Here is a 20867-nt window from a genome sequence, read left to right as displayed (position 1 = left end):
GCAAAATAGTCAAGCTCCACGTCTGTCTAGACTCATATATATATATATGGAGTGAAGACTTTGAAGAAGAACAATTTAATAAAAAGCTATTAAGTGTAGTTCTTCACCAAATGGATGTTATTGCTTGGTCGACATGTATGACTTGTGACACATGAAGTGAATAATTTCCAATGAGAAAAATGCTGTTTTTATTCAGAGGCTATTTTCACAGGACAGAAAGAATGCGCTGTCCAAAAGTACAGCTCAGTATCAGCAAAACTAATTTGTGGTGGACTACTCTGGTATGTCTATAAGTGTGTTAATTCAATGAGAAAAACAAACACATGTTGAATAATAGACAGACAAGAGTTTTTTGGAGAACATTGTGAGGTCACAGTGAAGCTGATCTGTAACGTCTTGGATATAAAATATCACCTCTTCATCACTTTATCCCATAAGACATTTATAGGCATTAGGATACGAATTCTTTGGTGAGGGCCTTAAAATGAGTGTTTTGTGAGGTCGCAGAGACCACTGTCTACCAAATTCTAATCAGTTTTTCCTGAATCCAAGTGGATGGTTCTGCCAATTTTGAAGAAATTTCCTCCAGGCGTTCCTGAGATATCACATTAAAAAGTATAAAGCCAGTATGGAGCCATAAAAAAAGATCCCACATCCTCACCTTATCACATTCCCGACAACAACTCAGTAAAGCAACACCATGGTCATGTTGCTACAGTCCTCAACACAGCCAAACATTGCCCAAGTCTTATTGCAATCATACAATTGTCTCCGTTGTGTCCCTTTACAAGTCTAAAGTGCTATTGTGAAATCAGTGTTTTACAAAAGCTAACGCCGCGTGCACTTGCGATGGAATCGTGTTGAACTTAAACCCTAACGACAGTGTTGGGTGAACGTTCCCCGGAGCACAGGGTTAAAAGTATGCTGTAAGTACACTAGAAGTAGCGCTATTATGACCTTTAAATGTGTTATCGATTCCAAGCATGCAATCAGGAGCTTCTATGAAAGATGGCGAAGCTTTTTCACAGACTGGATTTCTGATGGGCCAGAAAGCTGTCTCCTACCCAACAGCTCAATTTAAGAGGAAGAGAAGAGTGATGATAGGATGGAGGGAAACACAGCGGAGAGGACTGGCAGGGGGTTGTGTACCGTCACGAGTGTGTCCAAACTCAATGTTACGCTGATAGGTGGCGACTGGAGATTTAAAGCTTTGCAGAGAGAGAGAGAGACAAAAGATGCACTCAGACGCCGAGACACAAACAACGCCTCGGACGCTGATCTGAAAGGCACACATCAGCACACACCAGCCGGAGCAGCTGTACCCACAGAGAGCGGGTGGAGAGATAAATGCGTATCGAAGGCGAGACTAAAGGGGTCATTAAAAGAGAAGAGGTGGTGACAGAAATGTGTACCCAGGGATTTTCTTTTTTTGCCTGTTTTTTGCTCACTTTTGTGTGTGTCAATGCGTACGTCTATGCATACATGCAGCCGTGCATGTGCCCAATTTCCATGCAAGCAGGTTGGCCCTCCTCTTTGACGACACACAACGTCAGAATTACTTCCAACCGATTAACCCCATTCAGCAGACTTTAAAGATAATCTAATCATACTAAAGGCCAAACAATGGGACAGACTTCACCACTGCCTATACACCTTTTGTTCCCCTAATGAAGAGGAGGCCATGGGCGGAGGAGGAGGAGGAGGAGGAGGAGGAGGAGGAGGAGGAGGAGAGCTGGGGCAAGGGTGAGGGTGGAGATGGGGGTGGGGATGTTGGGGGAGGAGGGCAGAATTTGAAGAAAATGGAAAAGAACTTGAGAGTGGAAAGAACAGAGAGATAAGAGACAAAAAGAGGAAGAGGACAATAAAAGGTGATTTATCACTAGAGGTGTCGAGAATGGGGGAACTGGCTGTTAGATGGGACATGGAGCCCGGGCCAAGTGTGTCACTCTGACTTTAAAAAGAAGTTAAAGAGAGAAAATGATCACAAAAGTACGGAAAGCAAGAGAGAAGTTAAGTGGAAGGAAAAGGGGACACCTAAAGCACTTACAACTTTCCAGCTTTTGAAATCAAAGCTTCTCCCAAATGGTGATTTCTTCATAGGAGTGAAACATGACTGTCAATCACTCTCATGATGAAACAATGTCTTTCTTTTCTTTTTTCTCTCTCTGTTTGTTTCTTAAATGAATAATTTCAAAACTACACAAGCCCAGTGGATGATATAATTCATTTTGGCTAATTCACTAAGTCTAATTTAGCCCTGTTCTGTCTAATTTTCTTGTGCAGCAAACCTTGACATGGAAAAAAAAAAGTAGAAAACTGAGAATACAATCAGTCACAACATCCCCTCCCATTGAACGAAGACGAAGAGTCCACACACTGCTATTTGCAGCCCAGGAAACCACATCAACGGCAAACTTTTACATCCCCCTCCCATATCCATTTCCGCATGGCCTCCAATTAAGTACAGTAGCACAATGGCTGAGGGTGACAGCCGGCTGAGAGTGAGACCGTGGTGGTCAGATTAAACGGATCGTTTAGGCGAGGTGAACGCCTCTGTGAATATCAATTAGTCAGCCGCTGAATAATTAAGGACAGCCACGATTTTTAATTAGCCCACTGCCGCAGTTTGAGCTGGGAGTGAGGGCAGAGGAGGAGGAGGAGGAGAACAGGAAAGGAGGATGGAAGAGGGATGTAAACAGGTGGATTTTGCTGTGTCAGGCCACCCTCCCCCCCTTCAAAACCCACCCACCTCCTGCTCTCACACTGATTTGCTCCCATACGCTCACACCTGCTTCTTTCTCTCTGTTCACTTTTTTTCCTCTTAAAGCTTTCCAAAGCACTGATATAAAAATAACTCCTGCCTGCAGCATTCAGCTGGCTTAAGGCAACTGCATGTGTAAGTATATTCATATGCTGTGTTGGGCTACATAGGGGACTCCCTGTTATAATAAAGACATTCAGATTAGCACACATCCCTCCTCTACTCTCCAAACCATGACTTTTCCCTCAACCTAGCCAAGTCATTTTTTTGTGCTGGAACCTAACCAAAGCTAAATTAAAGTGTTGACACATGATATAATTACTTTTCTGGAAGACTCAGACAAATTATACCATCCCGCTGGTATATCCTGGTGCATATTATAAAATGCTAAAATTGGGATATTGAAATAAGGTGTGGTATGGGGCTGTTTTCAGTGGTTGGACTCGGCCCCTGACTTCCAGTGAAGGGAAATCTTAATGCTTCAGCATACCAAGACATTTTGGACAATGTTACATGTCCAACTTTGTGGCAGCAGTTTGTTGAAGGCACTTTTCTATTCCAACACGACTGTGCCCCAGAGCGCTAAGCAAAGCTCCATAAAGACATGATTGGATGAGTTTGGTGCGGAGGAACTTGACTGGCTCGCTCAGAGTCCTGACCTCAACCCCATCCACCACCTTTGGGATGAACTGGACTGTGAGCCAGGCCTTTTGGTCCAACATCAGTACCTGATCTCACAAATGCTCCACTGCATGAATGAGCAAATATTCCCACAGAAACACTCAAAAATGTTGTGGAAAGCCTTCACAGAAGAGTGAAGCTGTTATAACTATAAAGAGGGGGCGAACTTTCTATGCATACAGAATGCAATGTCATTAAAGTTTCCGTTGATGTAAGGGTCAGGTGTCCCAGTGCTTTTGTCTTTATAGTGTATTTTAATTTCATTTGAAGGACTTACTAGAATGAGGCATACTAAATTAATTAATTAATTTTTTGGCCTTATGCGGTATGGAGTAAAACCAGAAAACTTATTCGAGCTCAATACAAATACTTCAAATACAAATACAAATACTACACAGTGTTTACCTGCCTTTTTGGGTCATGTCCACCTAACATATGTATCCATAACCCTTCTCACAAGTTTAAAGCAAAAGATAATTTCTCATTTTCTAAGAAAAGAAAAAAAATCAGATCATGGCGATTAGCAATTCTGTGCATATTACATTTTTCATTTCACACCTCAGTGGTGGAGACCTCTGAACTGCAACAATGAGGTGACTTACTGTTACACTGTGTGCCCACCACATGCTTATAAATCATGCTAGATGAAAATTCTGTCATGATCAATAGAGCACAAATCAAATCTCATCGCATTAACTAACAGCACCTCATCCATAACCTCGGTCTCTTTTTGTCCTCCCCTGCCACCATCAGCTCAGCCCTGATTCACCCCTGTCACGAGTAGCATCATAATCAATGCTCCTTCACACCATCCGACTGAGTGCTGCAGCACGGCGGGTCAGAGCTGCTCACCAGGGCCCATCTATCACAGACCTGCGAGACAGGGCCCTGTGACAAACTAATACTGAAGCCACGGGCCTCAGGTCCTGCTTGCTCTGACAGGCAGGGAGGGGGTCAAAGGGCAGCACAATGTGACCGTGCTCTGGTGTTAATTGGCACGGCAAAGGTGTAGGTAGCATGTGGGAGGTTAGAAATGGATGGAGGTAAAGGAGGGGAAGTTCAAGAGGTAGAGAAGCTGAAAGGGAAGGAGAGAGAAGGGTCAATGTGTGAATGGAATATGGATGACAAGATAGTTGGAGCCTATCAAGCTTGAAGATGGGAGAATATTTTAGATGGTCTCGTACTTTTAGCAGCCACAAACAAATACATTAAAATCTCTATCTCTCTCACATACTCAAAACAGTTTTGGACACACATCACTCTCACAAATCTTGGCACATCCTGTACCTGCCTTTAAACTCACTGCAACTCTATCTTTATCAGCTTTCACTGGCAGATCAAATCTAAGTTATGGAGTGTAAAATGATATGACCTAACACAGACCTTACTGGCATTACCCTTAGAGTCACTAATAAAACATGCGTCCTGGTAGCAGTAGCTGTAATACTCCATTGGAAACCATTCACTTTGGCTGGTTAATTAGCATCTTGGGGTTTTACTGAGTGCCAATAACACTTAGGTTGAAGGCTGGCTATTAGTCTCCAAGGGAGGTGGTCGGGTTATGGGCGATGTAATCATGTCAGATATGGTGTGGTCATTTAATGGGCTTAACCTTGACTGATAACACTAAAGGACAAACTCACTGTCAAACACTTATTCACACACATATTGTGGGCCAAGAAAAATGTCACTTTTTATTACCAGCAATCTTCCAACTGTGTTCAGTGTTGAAACGTTTTTCTCAGTTGAGCTGCTGAGCTTGTGTCTAGTAAACATGCTGTGTTCACAATAAATCAGAATTATTACAGTTTTTGCACAATTATCAAAAAACTAACACCCGAATGAATTTATGTGAAAGGCCTGCCATCATAAAGTGAAAGTTGACCATAACTCTTAAAAGAGTCTTTACTAACTGCACTGCCCATACCTTTGGTTCTATCCACATGAGTGTGTTTCGTTTAACTAAAATGAAGCTTAGTGCTTTCTCCTTTGATGCAGTTCATTTTACTAGGTTAGTGTGATGACATTTAAATTAAGCTGCACAACAAAAAAGAGACTGGCCTCCTGTTTCGCAAAAAACGGATTTGCTGGTGAAAAAGACAAAGAGGAGAGAGTTGTGTAAATCATAGGAGGAGGAGAACTGCTTATACATTTGGACAGCCTGCCTCTGAGGAAAGTCATGGTGTGGCTGTTGTTTGTATGTACAATATCTGACTGCAATAGTGGAGTAGGGAAATGAAAAAGGGCCACTTGAGACAAATTTAAATCCTACTATTTCACCCCCAGACTACTATTGCTGCATAAAAGGCATCACGCTTGTAAGTTTCACCATAAATCTGAAGTCAAAAGAAGCAGTGTTATCATTAATCAATGAGAACAAGCTCGTTGTGGTTAAGAATCAATGACTGAAGCAATTAGCTTCTGACCACTTTGATGTTCAGATTTAAAATCTTGCTTTGCCAATCACTGTACAATCATCCATACACAGATATGTCATTAAGTCAGACACTCTTGTATACATTTGGAATCTCTGAGAAGTTGACATCCTGGTATAAAAAAAGACAACAGAGCCACAGGCTGCTGACAGAATTGCTCCTCTTTGGGGATTTCTTAGTCCAGTGAGTAATGACATGATGACCTAGTGGGTCAAAGGGCTGACCTGCCCAGGACAGGGACCAAAGGCCAAGAGGTGTAGGTGGCTAGTGTGGGTGTCTCAATGTTTGTGCGTGTATCTTAACTAGTGGCTGTTTAAGAGCACATTAAAATGAAGAGTCCTTGAGGAGTCTGTAGCTCATTGAATGAACAGGGGTCAACAGAGGGCTTGATCTGAACCAGCTGGCCTTCATGATGCTGAGACAGCAGTGTCAGTCCACTCATACATTTAAATTTCTTCTGCGCTTGACTCAAATTTGTAGATGTTTTGAAAAATATATTTTAGAGAAGGATATAAAGTATATAAGCTCATCAAAGATAACTAGGACCATCCTTAATTTAAGATGTGCTAAGGATTAAAAAGCCTGGAATACCATGAAAAAAAGCCTGAACAGAAAAGGTCCTCCAGTGAAAACAAATGGGACTAGTCTGCCCAAAGCTTGAAATCCTGGTAGAAACATGAAAAATCACTTTCCTTTCTCCTCCCAGACACTTCAAGCCCCCCAGCCTTTGTTGGAGACACCACCTCCACCACTCCACTGCCAGCTCCTTCGCTGAGGGACAGCAACAACATCTGCTGGCTCAGAGATTGATTAATTGGCTGATCAGGCGCCCACGGTGTAAACTGATTGATTGATCATCTTGTGGTTGGAGTTGCCTTTATCTAGAGCCCCGGGAGCAAAGCTCTGGAGGTCCCCAGTCATCTGTCATGTCCAACACACAGGGGGAAGACGCACGAGAGATGAAGAGCTGTGGGTTCATTACTGAGACATGGGGGGTGGGGGGGTGGGCATGTATTTAGGAAGTCTCAGCCAAGATGGGAACAGAGGGCATGCTGAGAGAACAATGGGAACATGGAGACAAAGAGGCTAAGGATGAAAGCAATGGAGAAGATACTCTGGTGGCCGTAGAAAGAGAAAAATAGAGTCATGAAGGCAGAACAGAGAGGAGGCTGGCCAAGCTGAAAGCAACAACGAAAACATTCAAACTCATTTACTTGGAAGATATTAATAGAAGCTATGGCTTTCTGTTGCTTCTAGTGACACATGGCACAAACATGGAGAACGCTAGTGCGCATTCAGTCAGAAACATAAAGCGATCGCGGGAAATTAATTTACCTGACGGCAGAGGACACAGTGAATGACCTGAGAGTGGAAAGAGGCATATTGTCTTTGGACAACAGATGTCCCAAGGGAGCAAAGTGAATGAGAGTGGAAGAGAGAAGAGACGTAGAACAACATATATCAAAGAAGAAGGTGAGAGGAATGCAGAAGGGGAAGGCAACAGAGAAGGACATGAAAGCAGGAAAAGGGACGGTGTGAGGATGTGTTACTGACACCGGGCCTTATGGACGACTCGAGCTGCATGTCCCTGACCCGTCTGTGAGTGTGTGCCTGCAGCATGTGCAGCCTCACCTGGATTCATCTGCATGTGTAAGTCACTGAATCCTTGTGTGATGATGACTGTGGCTTAATGTTTTTTTCTCAGTGCACGTGTGCTCATGCTGTGCATTAATGCATATGCATTCCACCCAGCAGCAGGTGGTCCTTCCAAGCCTGATGAAGTCAGGAGGGGGCCAGAGTCCACCTTCAGCTTCTGTCCATCAAGCCCACATCAGCAGAGTCAGGGTCACCTCTAATCTACTAACCTCTTCAGCTAAATATTGGCCTTTTCTCTTTCTTCCTTGATGTACTTCTTACCTACTCTTAGCTATTACTGACAACTAACTTAAAAGGGACGCACAAGAAAGATATAATTTGATATTTTTCTCTCCTATGCAAGTCACAGGTTAGCCTGTTCATTTATATTCCACTTGCGAGATTCATGATCTTTTCACCCTAATCTCCCTCAGGATTACCTTCTTGCAGATACAGTGGTATCCTCTGAGATTATTTGACTTTTGTTTGAAGTTTACACTTTTTTATGTACTCTTAAGGGCTGTTTGGGATTGGTTTGTTTCCTAATTGGAGTTTGCAACCTTGTTTTGAAAACTGCTTTGTAAATCAATATCTCTTTCTATCCTTCCATGCGCCTCAATTTGTTATCCCCTTTCCATTCTCTCACTGCTTCTCTATACCATCCAGATCCATCCATTCCTGCTGTTCAGGGCCTTTTAAACTCCCCTCTATTCTTTGTTCTCTCCCAATGTTTAAATTCTTTCCATGGTTTCCATCAAAATCTTTACCTCGAGCACCATTAGCTGAGCAGACTGTTCACATCTATGGAACCTCATTAATACCACTCTCCTGTCAGAGCCAAGAGGGAAAACACAGAGAAAGACCAAGAAAAGGGAAAGAGATGAGCTCAGAAGAAAATACCTGTCATGTTACTCGTCCAACATATCTACTGTACTGAGCCACACACACACACAAAATGCTTCATCAAAGTTAACTCAGGAAGTTTGCTTTTCTAACCTTTGCACTTATACAATAAAATTAAGTCTCTGAAGCTGAATGAAAGAGCGTGTAAGAAACCAAAAGAAAACACAGCAAAACTGCTGTTGTTACTACAGGCAGCAAAGAGGCTGTGACTACCAAGCTACAGTATCACACACTCTTAAAGTTTCTGAGTAAAGAAAATGTTAGGTTCATCACATTGTTACATTTTTATACATACAAAATCAAAATCAAAATCACCAGAAATTATATGCACTTTTTATTAATTATCCATTTCCGGTTGTAATTTGTCTGTTGTGATGACAGAAGTGAGATAGTACTCATCTAAAAGTCGTTAGATTGGAGATTATATAACCATACAAATTAACACCATGGCGCCATCATAAATCTGCAGCACCAACAAACAGGCAGTCATCTTCATCGATTATCTACTCCTTCTCACCCTGAAAACTCAAAATCCAAAATCCACAAAACCCCCCAAGTGATTTTTCACTCATGATGGTTATACAACTGCTACATGACTGCCTTTGGCAGTACTGTTTGAAGTCGTTGTGATATTCACTAACAGGAAAGTGGAATAACTATATGGGGAAAAAAAGTCATACCTAAAACACATTTTTGAAGCTTTCTTTACTCATTTTTCTCACAAAGGAATGTGCACAAATATAAAATGTTCAGTTATCCACAGTACGCACCCAGAGTGTTATTAGGTAATTAGTTTTTGTTTATACAAGTCAAATGCATTCACTGCTCAGCCAAAGTTGAAAAAAGCACACAGCACGATGACACAATTCTAGTCAGTGTTTCAAAATATTTAGAACAAATGAGGATGAATGCATACATTCATACATGCCCCCCCCCCCCCCCATCAAAAAATAAAAATCAAGGCTGAGGTAGTAAATTGACTCTACAAGCTCTCTTGACAGGAAGAAGCTTCCCTGACACCAGTATCCATCCATCAATCGAAGCGCTGCCATATCCTGGCCTCGCTGCTGGCCGCTCACAGTGCCAATTAGCTGACAGGGTATGGGCCTAGTGCACAGTGCCAACCACGGGCCATGCCAATTAGAGCCTGACCTTCCGTCCAACCCCAATACTGGCACTGTATGTGGGCACCACACCCTGGGCAAGGGTGAAGTATTGCCACTAATATGTAAAGGACAATTGAGTGGACACCCTTGAAGATGTGAGTGAAAGCGCATACACAGAGACAGGAGAAAGAGTGAGAGCGAAAGAGGGAGAAAAAAATGGACACATGTATGTACAATCCAGTGTCGGTAGGAAAGAATCAAAAGGGCAGTGGAGCAGGCAGAATATCTGCTCATTTAAGATGACCTCATACAGCACACAAACGTTTCATTATTTCATATCCACTGAGACAAAGCAGACAAAGAGCAAGCGTGACTAAACCTCACACACTAAAACTGATTGAACAAAGCTTTGCTTTTGTGAAATGCATTTTGCAAAAACATTATTATAATATTCTATAATAATATATTCACAATGACTTGATACATCTGCCCTCCAGGCCTATCAGTGTCTGCTTATGAGATCTGTAATTGTAGCTCCACCACTGGACCAGTCAATGAAAATTTTGATCATGCTCTTTTTTCAGTGAAGTCAAAATAGAGTTAGTGTTGTCTAAAAAAAAAATAAAAACAAAACTAACTACAGATTACATTCAGTGCCACAGAGTGTTTGTGTGTGTCTGATCTAACTCACATAAGACAGTACTGTAAGACATGTATGCAACATCATCATCATCATCATCATACACCCTTGGATGTTTTCATCGACACCAAGATCCTCATTTTACCCCAAATTCCAAGAAGGTGCAATCACTGTCCTTTATTTTTCTCTTAAACACATTTAGACTTCTGATATTAGTGTAACATAGGGAAGGGACTGCAGAAATAACCCAAGCATGTGGCCTACAAATAAAGCAGCTCCCAACTAGTGAAACATTTGGCTCCTCACAAACTTAAGCAACATTCTCATCAGCTTCTCTGGTGTACTGGTGGTCCCATTTGTTTAAAAGTACATTCAGCTTTAAAACCGACCTGTGATCTGTGCCACATCACCCCTTCCATAATACCTCTGCAGAGCATACTAATCAAAACAGACTGACAGTTCTTTTAAATCCAGTTACATCAAGCCTGGCAGGGGTTACTCTTACAACAGCCCAGAGAACTGGAGTCAGAGATAGGATGCAATTTGTCCTTGGCAAACTGTGCAAATCCAAAAATATATGTAAATCACAGTGTACCACTACCTCTCTTTATCTAATTCAAAAGTAAAAGACATGAGGACCTTTTCTCCCCCCAATCTTCCTTATACTCTGTCATGTGGAAAGAAAGAATAATAAGTTAAAAGAAAACGATTTTTTTTCTTTCACTACTTTTTTTTTTTTTTTTTTTTTTTTTAAATACCACCAACGGGCACCAATTCAAAACCCAGCAAGTCTCCTTTAATACCTCGGAAATTAAATTGTCGCCCTATTATCAGCCGGGTCCAGTCGGCTGTATCTAAAATGCAACAGCGCGCAGCCAAAGTACACAAGGTTTTCCAAAAAAAAAAAAAAAAAGCAGGACATTTGCTGGAGACTGCAGTTTTTAGAAGAGCGGAAGGTGGAGGAGTACCGAGATGAGCAGACGGTGTGTGTGTGTGAAGTAGAGCTTGTTGCATTTAAAATGTTAAGCTTCACCCAAAGTCATTTTCAAGCAAGCCAAGCATCAAATGGAACACAGTTTAAGGAAAGAGTAAGAACTGATTTTCTCCAGTAGTTCTGACAGGATGGACATGGTGTGTGTGTGTGTGTGTGTGTGTGTGTGTGTGTGTGTGTGTAGAGCAAGCAAACAAACGTTCTTGCTATGCTGTATTATTCCTTGCTGGGAAAGCAGAGGTGGTGGAAAAATCAGGGAAAATCACATTAGCTACTGGTATGAGCATGAGTGTATGCGTGTGTGTGTGTGTGTGTGTGTGTGTGTGTGTGTGTGTGTGTGTGTGTATGAGAGGTAGATAAAAACAGAAACAGAGGGAGTGACAAAAGCAAAGCTACAAGACTGATAGGTGGAACAAGGCTCTGTCGAACTCTGTTTTTATTGGGTATCATTTCTTTCACTGCCACACTGAACCAACTCCTGTTGGAAGAAGTGATACAGTGCCCACGGCTTTGACCAAATGTAAGAAACTAATAAACACATGGACAACAGCTGGACTACACCTAAATCATGTGTTTCAGCTCACCTGTAATCTATACAGTCAGAGGTCCAGGATTAATGGTACAGGTTCATATTCCTGCTTGCACTGCAGCTAGTGATGACAACAAGCTCTTTACAAACCCTGTACTGCTGTGATGCAATATGGCGCTGCATTATTTCGCTACATCATAGCTGCGTGGTTACAAGTACAACAGGTCACACCTGATCACACCCACCTGTGATGCTAAATGTGGTCAGAGATTCAAAATGCTTTCAACACATAGAGGCCAGTGCAGCTTTTTCCTCCTTCCAAAAATCTAGAATGCAGTTATTCTGCTTAATGAGGTGGTGCTTACATGGATGAATGTATGGGGGACCAAACAGGTCATAATTCCAACTTTCTCCTTTTTTTTCCAGTGAGCTGTGAAACCACACACATACACACAACAGGGAATATTGTGCCTACTAAACAGAAAACCTTAGTTTGACCCTCTCTGTGCTTGCACAAGCTCCTCTTAAATGGAAAGCAACACACAAACCCTCCAGAAAAAACTCTTAGACACCCAACTGCTAAAATACTATGGGTCTCATAAAGGTATGTGTATGATTCATTTACTATGATCATTTCCCGATAGAAATTGTCTCCAGCCGTGTTAGGATTGCAGAACAGGTTCAGCTTCTTTTAAGTTAACAGGATATTTGACAGGTAATCGAGACAACTGAACACTAAGAAATGACATAAATTTACACATACTGTATCCTTCCGTTGGATATTCATATACTATGGCCTAGTGTGTCTCAGCTTGAGATCTCATATTTTTTAAAAAAAGGAAAAATCAAATGTAAGATTTGGGTGTTTCAGAACAGTTTCCAACAGCAAACCAAACCATTGCTGCCAGGTAGACCCCACCCAGGCCACTGTTTGGAGCTTGAAAAGATTGATGGTTCTGTGTTTGATTGAAAAGTCCGCCTCGGGGTTAGAGACTGTGTCTGGGTGAAACACTGTGGCCAGTGATTGATTGGCCACTGGGCCACTTTGGCTCTGCAGGGAGCAGAGTTGTTGAAAATCAAAAGAGGCGACGGTGGAAGTCTATGATTTCATTAAAACACAGATGTGTGGGCTGATAGATGGATGTAGACTGTGAATAACAGCATTATGACCTATTCCTGACATGTGCTAGTATATCTCTCTGTCAAAACTCATTATTTGTCAGTACATGAACTGAAGATTATATTGCTGAGCTCATTCTTTAACAGGTCTTTTTTGCTTAGTCTTCAGCCAGTATCCACTACAAACAATCACATATTCCTAATTGATGCTTCTGGGGAATTAAGCACTAATTGACCTGCTATCTAATTAAGGGTTTATTTGTGTGCAGTGAGTCTACTAAGTAACTCCTTGATGAGGCCATCTTGACCACATAAAGCCACAAATCAGTTCTTCCACACCGGGCTGTTGACTCACACCCGTGAGGAAATTTTTCAGTGATCATCTAATGAGAAGATACAGTTATTATTAGTTTGCCAAGCATGTTGAAGACAAAACAACACAGCAGTAAGTGTTGCAACTATTTTTCTATTTCCGTGAAGTTGATCAGACTGGCCATTTGTTATTTGCAGGCACTATAATCTCAGAAATGAAGCCTTTTTTTCTTGCTCTTGCTCTGGACAAGCAGGCATAATTAGCATGAAGAGTGAAATTAAAAATTACAAACATAACTTTAAAAAAACTGTGGACCATCAAATGATCAGCACTTTGCTTGTTTTATATCCCCCAATAGCTGACAAAAGGTACAAAAAAAACATGCACCACATGTCTATAGAGAAAGCTAAAATATACTGCTGTGCTCCTAACTACCATAAACTCCTCACATTCGCTGGTGTTCCCATTTCCTTTACTGTGGTTCCCCCTGAGTGGCAGAACATGTGTGAGCGCTGACACTGAACATGTTCCCCTCAGACAACAGAACCCCAGGAACCCGACAACAATGACAAAGACAACACACACCGCTACCTACACTGCTGTGAAGTTTCAATTACTGGTAGATTTGGTGGCTGGCTACTGCCAGTCAGCCTGACAGGGAGGGGAGTGACTGGTGGCGGAAAAGCCTGAAGGGCAAGCACTCCCACCAGGCTGGTAAGAAACCATCTAGGGCCTTGGCTACACAACATACTTTGTTGTATTAAATGACAATTTTACATGCCAATTTGCCACTGGAATAGACATTTAAGAGATTGACAAGTTGACAGTATGGTTATAACTCCAGAGAACACAGTACAAGAACACAGTACCACGTAAGTAACACAAGTAAAAGCATGTGCATAAATGCATTTCATTTCTAACTAATTACTGTAAAAACTTTCACAAAATATACTGAATTTACCTTTAGCTGTGCACACAATTTAGGTTCTTCTAGTGCTACAACCAGAATACAGTAACAAACAGAATCCATAAGCAAAATCTAAATCAATAACATCTAAACAATAGCCAACCCAGGTCTAACCTCATGTCTAGGGGCAATTCTCCAGAATGGGTGTCACTGTAATTGGCGCAGCTATGGTTGCGGAGCTTATGGCCATTATAGGTGAGCGTGGGGAGGCATAACTGCCCTCAGCATTGCACTCTGTGTGTGTGTGTGTGTGTGTGTGTGTGTGTGTGTGTAGCAGAGGAGGGGAAAGCATGGGGGTCCAGTCGCTCACCGTGACCTGTGTCTTAATGAGAAGGACAAATCAATACTGCGCTGGACAAGGAACCCAAAAACTCCAGCTGCCACAGACAAATGTTTTTTTTTTTTCAGTGGCAATGAACATGGGAGCTGGGCTCAAGTCAGTTCAGGTCAGTTCACATTCAATTAAACCAATGTGAAGTGTAATAAAATCCCAGATTCAACAGCATCATCTACATTCTGACAAAATATTTAACCTTCCTTTAGATACAGAATTTTCCTATACTCTAAATAACTATTCCCTTTACTTTTCTTATGGCAAAGTAACGTTACAGACTATCTTAAAGTTTAAGATAGAACCTTGTTTTTGCCTCTTACCACTCAAATTTCCAAAACAGTCCTGCAAAGTCCTGCAAAGTCCTTAGCTCAAATCCAGTTTGGGACATTTGTGGCAGGACATTCCAGTCTCTCTCTCTCTGCCCACAGTTTCTTTCTTCTGTGTATATTAAAAGACAAAGACAGTCCTCTGCAGCTCGACAAAGAGACTGATTGATGACATGTGCAGTGTTTTTACTCATGTAGAGTACTTTTTCACTTTCCATAATGGTGAAAAAAACCCCAAAAAAGCCCCAATATAATTTCTCTTGACACCTAAACTGTTAGTGGAGTGAGATGAATCAAAATATTTTCAAAACACTCCCACTTTCAGCAACTTACCAAAAAAATAAGGAAAACAAAAAAGCAATTTTCTGGGAACACCGCAGAATAATGTGAGTCACTCACTGAGAACACCAGATCGTTTTCAAACCAGAATATTTAACCAAAATTCTCATTATTATTATTCAGGCTGAATTAAAAAATGGCTTAATATTACATCTTGATCAATTGCTCGTGGATATAACAGAGCAGCCTATATGATAATACGTGAGGTGTTAACAGGTTTAATGGTGAAAAAGGAACGAACAAATCACCCCTGAAAGCTCTATTAGCCATCAGATTATGTGCTTAGCACTGCAAACTACAACCTCTCTCCGGAGATCGCTCTCGATCAACTTATTGACTTTGCCCAGCAATCAGAGCCAATTTTACCTCCCAATTGCTGATGCTTATGTGCTCTACAACAATGTAAATTTAATTTGGTGAGTGACCTATGCAGTGGAGGTCTTGTTCTTAATGACAGAGGTAGTTAAAAGCATGCCATGTGAAAAGAGACAAAAAGAAAAAAAAAGTCTAAAGGCTCGTAATACAAATTTAACATCTCAGCAGCAGGTCTTTCTGCTCATTTTTAATTTTTGAGTAAAGATTAAGTCTCACACTAAGACACAGAAGTACAGAACGGCAGACAGGCAGGACACAGACACACACACAAATTCTGAAAAACATGTTTTATGTTTCATCAAAGATGAGTTCACTGTGGGTAGCGGACAATCCCGGAGTTTGACAAACACAGAGCAAAATGACAATGGGTGGGAGACATCTCAGGCGAGAGGCTGCCTTTTTAAAAAATGAAAAAAAAAAAAAAAAAAAAAGTTCATTTCCAGTTGAAAAGAACAGTGGCTGTGCGGAAATGTCTGACTTGACAATTACATGAGGGGTGCGAACGGCGCTGCGCCTCCACTGATAACCCGTCGGATTCTATTAAAGCTCCAGCACTCCAAAAGAATGCTCAAACTGAGGAAATTATCACACAGACACACGCACACAAACTTTCAACAGTAAAAAAACCCTCTCACAATGATTCTTTCCCCGAAATATGTGTGCATTAAAGAAGAAGAGACAAACTGGAAGGACAATAAAAAAAGTCACAGACAAAGAATAGAACAAAGGCTGCGTGTGTACGCTCGCTCTTGTACTGAATGAACACCCACTGCAGTGCTGCTATCTGCACTTTCAAAGGCTTCTAATTGCCCTGGGTTCGGCCTTGGGGCCACAAGCAAACGCTTCATAGAGTCCAGGAGGATAACTTCTCTTCTGTACAGATTGTTTGTACTTCAGGAGCATACAGCCAAAGAAGTGCAGCAGTCCAGCGAGACCCACCACCCATGATCCTGCTCATATATTTCTATATTTCAGATACAAAGCAGGTGTTACATTCTTTCCCTTCTTCCCCCTCAACCCCCCTCCTTTGTCCTGTCTCCCTCCCTATGAAAAACAACCCAAATTAAATTACAGAAAGCCCACAGCTGAAACAGCTTTCTTCACAGATGCCAAAGGGGAAAACACATCACATCACGTCTCCCTCCGACGCCATCCCTCTCCCTTTCTCTCTCCCTCCCTCCCTGGCCGCCTTTGTTTCTTTCGATTGGATCGCCGTTCCAAACGAGGGATCCCTCATACACTTTTCCTGCGGCGTGGAATCACGTCAACGTTCCTCTCCGTCTCCATCTCCCTCAACAAAATGATTCATTTTTCTATTATGGCGATGAGCGTGTGAAATGAGCTATATAATCAATAGCATAGGTTTGTAAACAGCAGCCGCACTCCAGGGAAAATGTCTTTTCTTTTTGAAAACAATACGCTCCCTGTATGTGTGTGTGGGGTAAGGAACGCTCATCTGACAATGTTTACAAGGGCAATTTACAGGAAATAAAGACACGGGCTGCCTAAAATGAAGGTAGTTTTTATAATACAGCATGAACAGGCAGAGATATGAAGGAGGACAAAAATATCAACCTGCAAGATGTGGATACAGCAAAGAGGGGCTTACTTACCGTCATAATTTGAAAATGAACATAAACTGTGCTCAGAGTTTGCATTATACAGATATAGCTGTAATATCTTGAAGACAGCTATGAATAAAATGTTACATTTTTCGCGCATGTGTGAGGATGGATCTATGATCTATACTGCTCACAGCATTACACACACATACACACACACCTGACATTTGTCACTGTACCAGGCATGACCTGTCGATTGCAGGAAATATGTTCATTTCTCTGTGTCTGTGTGAGCGAACAGGAATGCATGAACATAGAGCGTGACCTGTGTTCATGTAAGAATTGCTTTCATCAGTGAGTCTGTGCTTGCAAGTCATCCAGTTAAAATGTCCAACGTCTATTCAAACTGTGGTGCAGGTTCATTGAAGTGAATGTTAAGATAATATATGATGGACAAGTACACATCGACACCATTTGTGGACGGGCTTACCAAGAGTTGAGCACGGCGCTTCTCATCCTCGGTGGCAATCCTTTCTCTTACTACAGCTTGCTGGAGGCTCTCCTGGGCCAAGGCCCGCTTTGCAGAGAGGATCCTGGACACTTCACCGGGGACCTGGGATTGGGCCTCAGCCTGAGCCTTGGCTGCTGCTCGGGCTTTCTCTGCTTCCAGCCTATGGAGCATCAACATTTTTACATGATTAGATAGATAGATAGATGACTTTATTCATCCCTGAGGGGAAATTAGGTTGTCATAGCAGTCTGGTATATTTGAATACAATAAAAATACAATAGCACAATAAAAATACAATAGCATTAAAACACTTAAGTAGAAAAACAGAATAAAAATACACCTAAAAGGACACTTTAAAAAAACACAAGATAAGTGTTTCAGCACTGGCAAGATGATGGTAATAATACTGATGGTAATGTTACTGTAAATACAATATATATATACATATATATATGTATATATATATATATATATATATACATATATATATAGTAATAGTAACAATATGTGATGATAATAATAATAATAGGGAATAACACACTTTTTCAACCCATTTCAACACATTACACATTTATGATGTGCAAAAACACTGCAGGACCCAGCATAACTTCCAACTGCACACACAGGGTATAATAACAACGTACCTCATGGTACAGGACTACGTGAAGTGCTACTCACCATCTTCTCCCCTGCAGCTGTCTCTATAATGCATGTCTGGCTACCCAAATTTTTAATGTGCAAAGTTACTGTCTGCTGTCCATAGTATGTTGCACTGTCTACTGTATTGCACACCAAGGTCTCCTGTGTCTGTACATGTCTGCATCTATGGGGAAGCAAGGGCTTACTATTTTCTTTCAAAGTCAAACTACTTTGAAAGAAGAAATTTTTGTTAAACAAAAAGGGTACACTCTGTAGACATAGTACTGGGATGGGGCTGCTTTTCAGGGCTCGGCCCCTGACTTCCAGTGAAGGGAAATCTGAATGCTTCAGCATACCAAGACATTTTGGACAATGCTGTGCTTCCAACTTTGTGGCCACAGTTTGTTGAAGACCCTTTTCTATTCCAGCATGACTGTGCCCCAGTGCACAAAGCAAAGCTAAATAAAGACATGGTTGGATGAGTTTGGTGTGGAGGAACTTGACTGGCCTGCACAGAGCTCTGACCTCAAGCCTATCGAACACCTTTGGGATGAACTGGACTGGAGATTGAAAGCTGAACATTTCGTCCACCATCAGTGTCTGACCTCACAAATGTTCCACTGCATGAAATTCCCACAGAAGCACCTTCCCAGAAGAGAGGAAGCTGTCATAGCTGCAAAAGTGTTTATGTATTTGGAGTGTGACGTCACTTAAGTCCCTGTTGATGTGACTGTCAGGTGTCCCAATACTTTTGTCTACATGATGTATCTATTGTTCTAAGATTTAAATTAATCATTTGTATGTACATATGGTAGTAAATGTTTGTTGTTGGGCACCACCCAAGTTCATGCTGCAATGTTTGCAGTGTCTCCCCAATGAATTCAAAGGCTACAATGCTAATGAAACATAGACAGATGCCGATAAATATTGATTTTGCAACCACGGTGTCAGATTTTTCCACACACATATAATTGCTATTCCACAGCTTGCAGAGAGGGGGCAACATTGAGAAGGGATAATCAACACTGAAGTAAAGTTTAAAGTTGAACTCTGAGTGCCCCAGTGTGAACAACCCTGAAGCACCACAGTCAGTTAATATCTATCAGCCAGTTCAAATCAAATAATTTGCATGTAAGAGTGATTTGACTATCAATATGTAATATAGTGTGAGAGACACTATCATTTCTCCAAAACAAGAATCATCAATTCAGTGAAGCAGCGATACAGACAGAGGCAGTGCGTTGTTTGCAGACACGAGACCACCATTTGAACCCTGTCACCAGGTTCTCATAGTTGCCTAGCAACGCAGTCCCTACTTGGCGACAGTGTGCTTGATTGGAGAAGAGGAGGAACGTCCCTGAAACCCTGAAAAGTCTTCCTCTGCTAGAAATCAAACGTTGTTGGCAAGGTAAAATAAACACAGTGACAGACAGACAGTCAGACAGACAGACAGACAGACAGACAGACAGACAGACAGACAGACAGACAGACAGACAGATAGAGCGAGTGCCTGAGTGAATTATGACAGACTGAATGAACAAGTAGAGGATCTTTATAAACTGCTGCCTCAGAAAGATCCCAAACCAGACGGCCTTGATGAGGAATTCACTAGAAGGTGAATGTTGACTTCATTCCAGATAGGAAAAAGGTGCAATACGAAGTTCCTTCACATTCAATAAAACAGCCTGTGATCCATCAGTTCTTAACAGTTGTTTTTAAGTTAACTTTTAAATTAACAGAATAAATTTTACTGTTTCCATTATTTTTCAAAATTTTGTTTTATTCATGAACACTAGGGTTAAATGCCTCATCAGGTTTGTGCACTGCTCATTATGATAATTTAAGTGCAGCATCCTGGTTGTCAGGTGTGTGGTGACAGGTGTAGATACGGGATCTGGTGTTTTCCCTTATTGGCTCTGCTTTTTTTTCCCTATTACAACCCAGGGGGTGAAGGGTTTTCATCTTTAATTCTATTTCAAACATCTCACTCATCTCTTCACTCACCTGTGAATATATTCAAAATGTAGACGAGTAGACGAGTAGTCATGATGGGCACACTTGTCTAACCAATCACCATCCCGTGCCTCTAGCTTCAAGTAGATGACAGGAAAGTCTAATAAAAATGTGTCTGATGTCTTACAGCGGCCATTTGCCCTGTAACACCACTAAATGTCAAAGAGCAGGGGAGAGCAGGACGAGATGGGGGACACAGAGGAAGAAAGAGCGGGAGTGAGTGGTGGTGACATGACATGTTTGGCCCTGAGGAAGTGAAGCAGAGTGTGGGGGGGGGGAGGGAGAGAGAGAGAGAGAGAGAGAGAGAGAGAGAGAGAGAGAGATGGAGGGAGACGGAGAGAGACCAGCCATGTCCAGTCTCACAGTCCACTGGGCTGCAAACGTCAGCACACTCCATCCATCATCTGGCTCCAACTCACGCGCATGCACACACTCAGACACACACACGGTGCTTCCTAATGGCCTTTTAGATTCACCATTTCCCTACAATCCACGCCTGCCTGCACTGCTAATGCACCTAAGTTACCTTTCTCTAGAAGGTTTAGACGCTGCTACTGCCAAAACTATGAGAGAGAAGAGACAGTATGCCGTGTGGTTGGAAGAAGGACTTCGGCGGTACTCACGTCAACCAGCATCAGCAATCAGTGAATATTCTGGAGCATGAAATTTGGAACCTTTGTATAAAGCA

The 20867-nt window shown here is 41.8% G+C and overlaps 1 protein-coding gene across 3 annotated transcripts in view; it reads right to left on the bottom strand.

The window, feature by feature from the left end:
- Nucleotides 1-20867, bottom strand: part of chchd3a (coiled-coil-helix-coiled-coil-helix domain containing 3a) — a 63945-nt gene that overhangs the window by 28256 nt on the left and 14822 nt on the right. For all 3 annotated transcript variants that reach the window (XM_046379036.1, XM_046379037.1, XM_046379038.1), the window contains one exon: nt 17507-17687. In XM_046379036.1, the coding sequence (XP_046234992.1) occupies nt 17507-17687 (181 nt within the window). The remainder of the gene's footprint in view (nt 1-17506; nt 17688-20867) is intronic.

The sequence above is a fragment of the Scatophagus argus genome, chromosome 22 (assembly GCF_020382885.2).
Source record: "Scatophagus argus isolate fScaArg1 chromosome 22, fScaArg1.pri, whole genome shotgun sequence".
Classification (NCBI taxonomy): domain Eukaryota; kingdom Metazoa; phylum Chordata; class Actinopteri; family Scatophagidae; genus Scatophagus; species Scatophagus argus.
Note: the sequence above shows the minus strand (reverse complement) of the source record. Positions and strands in the feature narration are given on the sequence as shown.